The sequence below is a fragment of the Plasmodium relictum genome (genome assembly GCF_900005765.1).
Source record: "Plasmodium relictum strain SGS1 genome assembly, contig: PRELSG_00_v1_452, whole genome shotgun sequence".
Classification (NCBI taxonomy): domain Eukaryota; phylum Apicomplexa; class Aconoidasida; order Haemosporida; family Plasmodiidae; genus Plasmodium; species Plasmodium relictum.
The window spans coordinates 1-2,731 of NW_021628690.1; the positions used below are offsets into that span (position 1 = coordinate 1).

General features: G+C 19.7%; 1 protein-coding gene across 1 annotated transcript; it reads left to right on the plus strand.

The window, feature by feature from the left end:
* Positions 1-1,703: 1,703 nt before the first annotated feature.
* Positions 1,704-2,497, plus strand: PRELSG_0031300 (fam-h protein; the record flags this gene model as incomplete). Its single annotated transcript, XM_028676256.1, has 2 exons — positions 1,704-1,901; positions 2,027-2,497. The coding sequence occupies 2 exons, from the start codon at positions 1,704-1,706 to the stop codon at positions 2,495-2,497; spliced, it is 669 nt and encodes a 222-aa protein (XP_028531215.1).
* Between the last annotated feature and the right edge of the window lie 234 nt (positions 2,498-2,731).

Consider the following 2,731-nt stretch of genomic DNA (forward strand, 5'->3'; position numbering starts at 1 on the left):
CATCATCCTTTATTTTGAGTAAATTCTCTTCATATCTAGCGGGTAATACATGTGCGACTACCGTGCTTATTTCTTCTTTGGAATAACCTTGAAAACGTGCTGCAAATTCCAATGATTTGAACCATCTGAAATAACCTCTTATTGATTCTGTATCAAATCTTGGTAAATGTTCAGGTACTTTAACTTTTGTTGAATCATTCCCATTCTTAATTTTAAATATATAAGATTCTCTCAGAGATGTTATTTCTTCAAAAACTTTTAATCCAAGATCCCCTATTTCTTTCATCTTGGACTGCTAATCAAATGGGTTCTGTTTGCGCTGGTTTCGATTTTCCTGCCGTTGTCGCCAATTGATTTATTAATTGCCCGTTTAATGACTTTGCTAGAGTATTAAACAAACAAATTAATAAAGAGCATGTATAACTAAGTATACGTTTATGTATATATATTCGTTTTATTATATATATATATATACTGTTTTCTTATGATGCATAATATTTAATCGAAGTTAAATTTTACTGCAACTTTTAATAATCCTATTAACAGTTATAAATGAGTTTTTATTTACAAAGAATTAATATCTTCTTTTAATTAAAAACATATAAATAATTTATAACAAGTTATTAAGTCAAAATTTTATGATATTCAATGTTATTTCAAGATATACATTGAATAATACATAAACATTTCTCTTATTTCATAAGTTTTAATAAGTTAACATTTCTTTCCTTTAATTTTTATTTACCTAAAAATTAAAACATAACATAACATAACATGATCTCTCATCAAAAAAAAAAAAAAACTTTATAAAAAAAAAATATAATTAATTTTTTTTTATAATTACAAAGATGTATATATATATTAATAAACAAACAAAAAAAAAATAATTTTATATTTTTTTTTTTTTTTTTTTTTTTAATTTATAGGACTAGCGTCAGTGCATGGCTAACTTGTACGTATACAACTAGCAACTAGCTTAGCATGCTACAAAAGGTTAATAATACCTTTTATTAACCAATTACATAATAATTTTTATATAAAAAAATTACATGCAAAAATTTTTAACTCATTTTATTTCTTCCCGTAATTAAGTATTAATTTATTACACATTATTATAATGTTAATTTATAATAAAAAATAAAATTTTAATCGAATAAATTTAGCATAAAATAAAAAACATTATCAATTATATTATTCTAGAATTTATATATTATATCTTAAAAATCTATAGAATTATTATAACCACATTTATAATTTAAATTATAAAGTAATTATTTTTATATTTTCTGTTTTTCTTTCTATTATTATCAAAGTTACTAATATATATATGTATTACCTTAAGCACAAAAATACAGTTTAAAATAATTAATATTGCTTGCTGCATGGACGTCATTCTTAATTTAATTTTCATTTATAATTTTATTATTTTAATGTTCATCTATTTCTCATTTTAAAGAAAATAAAAAATTATTACTTGAAATTTTTGTTTTAAAGAAATTATTAAAAAATATATTTAATTGTTAATGATAAATATTTATTATATATATGTTCAAAATTTGTTAATCAATTATATTTTAATAATATTAATACAAATTAAAAATATTTTAAAGTACAGTTTTAAAATTTTATTTGATTTATTTTTTTTAGAATTATTAATATTATTTATACATAAAGATAAATAAAATTTATAAAAATAAAAAAAAATGAATAGGAAAAGCAATGCTATCAAAAATATTATTGTATACCCCATATACTATTCCCATATAGCTAAGGGTTTTATAACTACAGATATATCAAATATAAAAATGTATCATAAAAAAGAGAAAAAATATGCATTACATTTTGTTATAAAGTTTTTTATATTTTCCCTTTTAATTTGGGTATTACAGTATTCTAATAATGTAGGATAATAATAATACTTAAAAATATTCTTTTTTTCTTCTTTTTACTATTTTTTTAATCAAAATTATATTAATATGAAAAAATCTTTTTTTTTTATACACTGAATATTGTTTTCATACTTTAGTGGGATTTTTGCAGATCGTGGAATTATGAAAATAACTTAAAAAATGTATCAATTTTAGGAACTAAAAGATCATTAGCAGAAAATAAAGACAAAATAACAAAAAAAAAAGGATTAAAGCTATGTGAACAACAAGATATAATAACAGTAAATTTTCAACCATACGATGAGCAAAGCGAAATAGAGCAAGATATAGATGTAGAACAAGAAAATGAAATACAGACAAAGGAGAAAAATGGAAAAGTAAAATTTAATGAGAGAATCTCAGATAAATGCATAAATAATTTTAAAATAATTTCATTAATTTTAGCTTTTAACATATCGTTTGCTTCACTCACATTAACTATAGTATCACTTTTAGGAGGAAACACAATTTCTCCAGATTATGTTTTTATATTATCCAATTTATCTCTTATAATATATACAATCTTTTTAATATACGAGAAAATAAAAAAAAAAAATAAAAACAAATAATAAATAATTTTTCTAAATAAAATCATTGTATACTAAAAGAGAAAAATATACAATATTCTATTAAATGTATCCTAAATCTTACTGTATATTTGATTTATTAACTGTGTCTGTTCATTGATGTTTGAAAATTGTTAGCTAAAAATTTAATATAGAGCATATAAAATAATCCTTATCAATTTTATTTATTATAAAAAAGATATTGTAATCAATGCTTATGTTATATAAATTGTATTA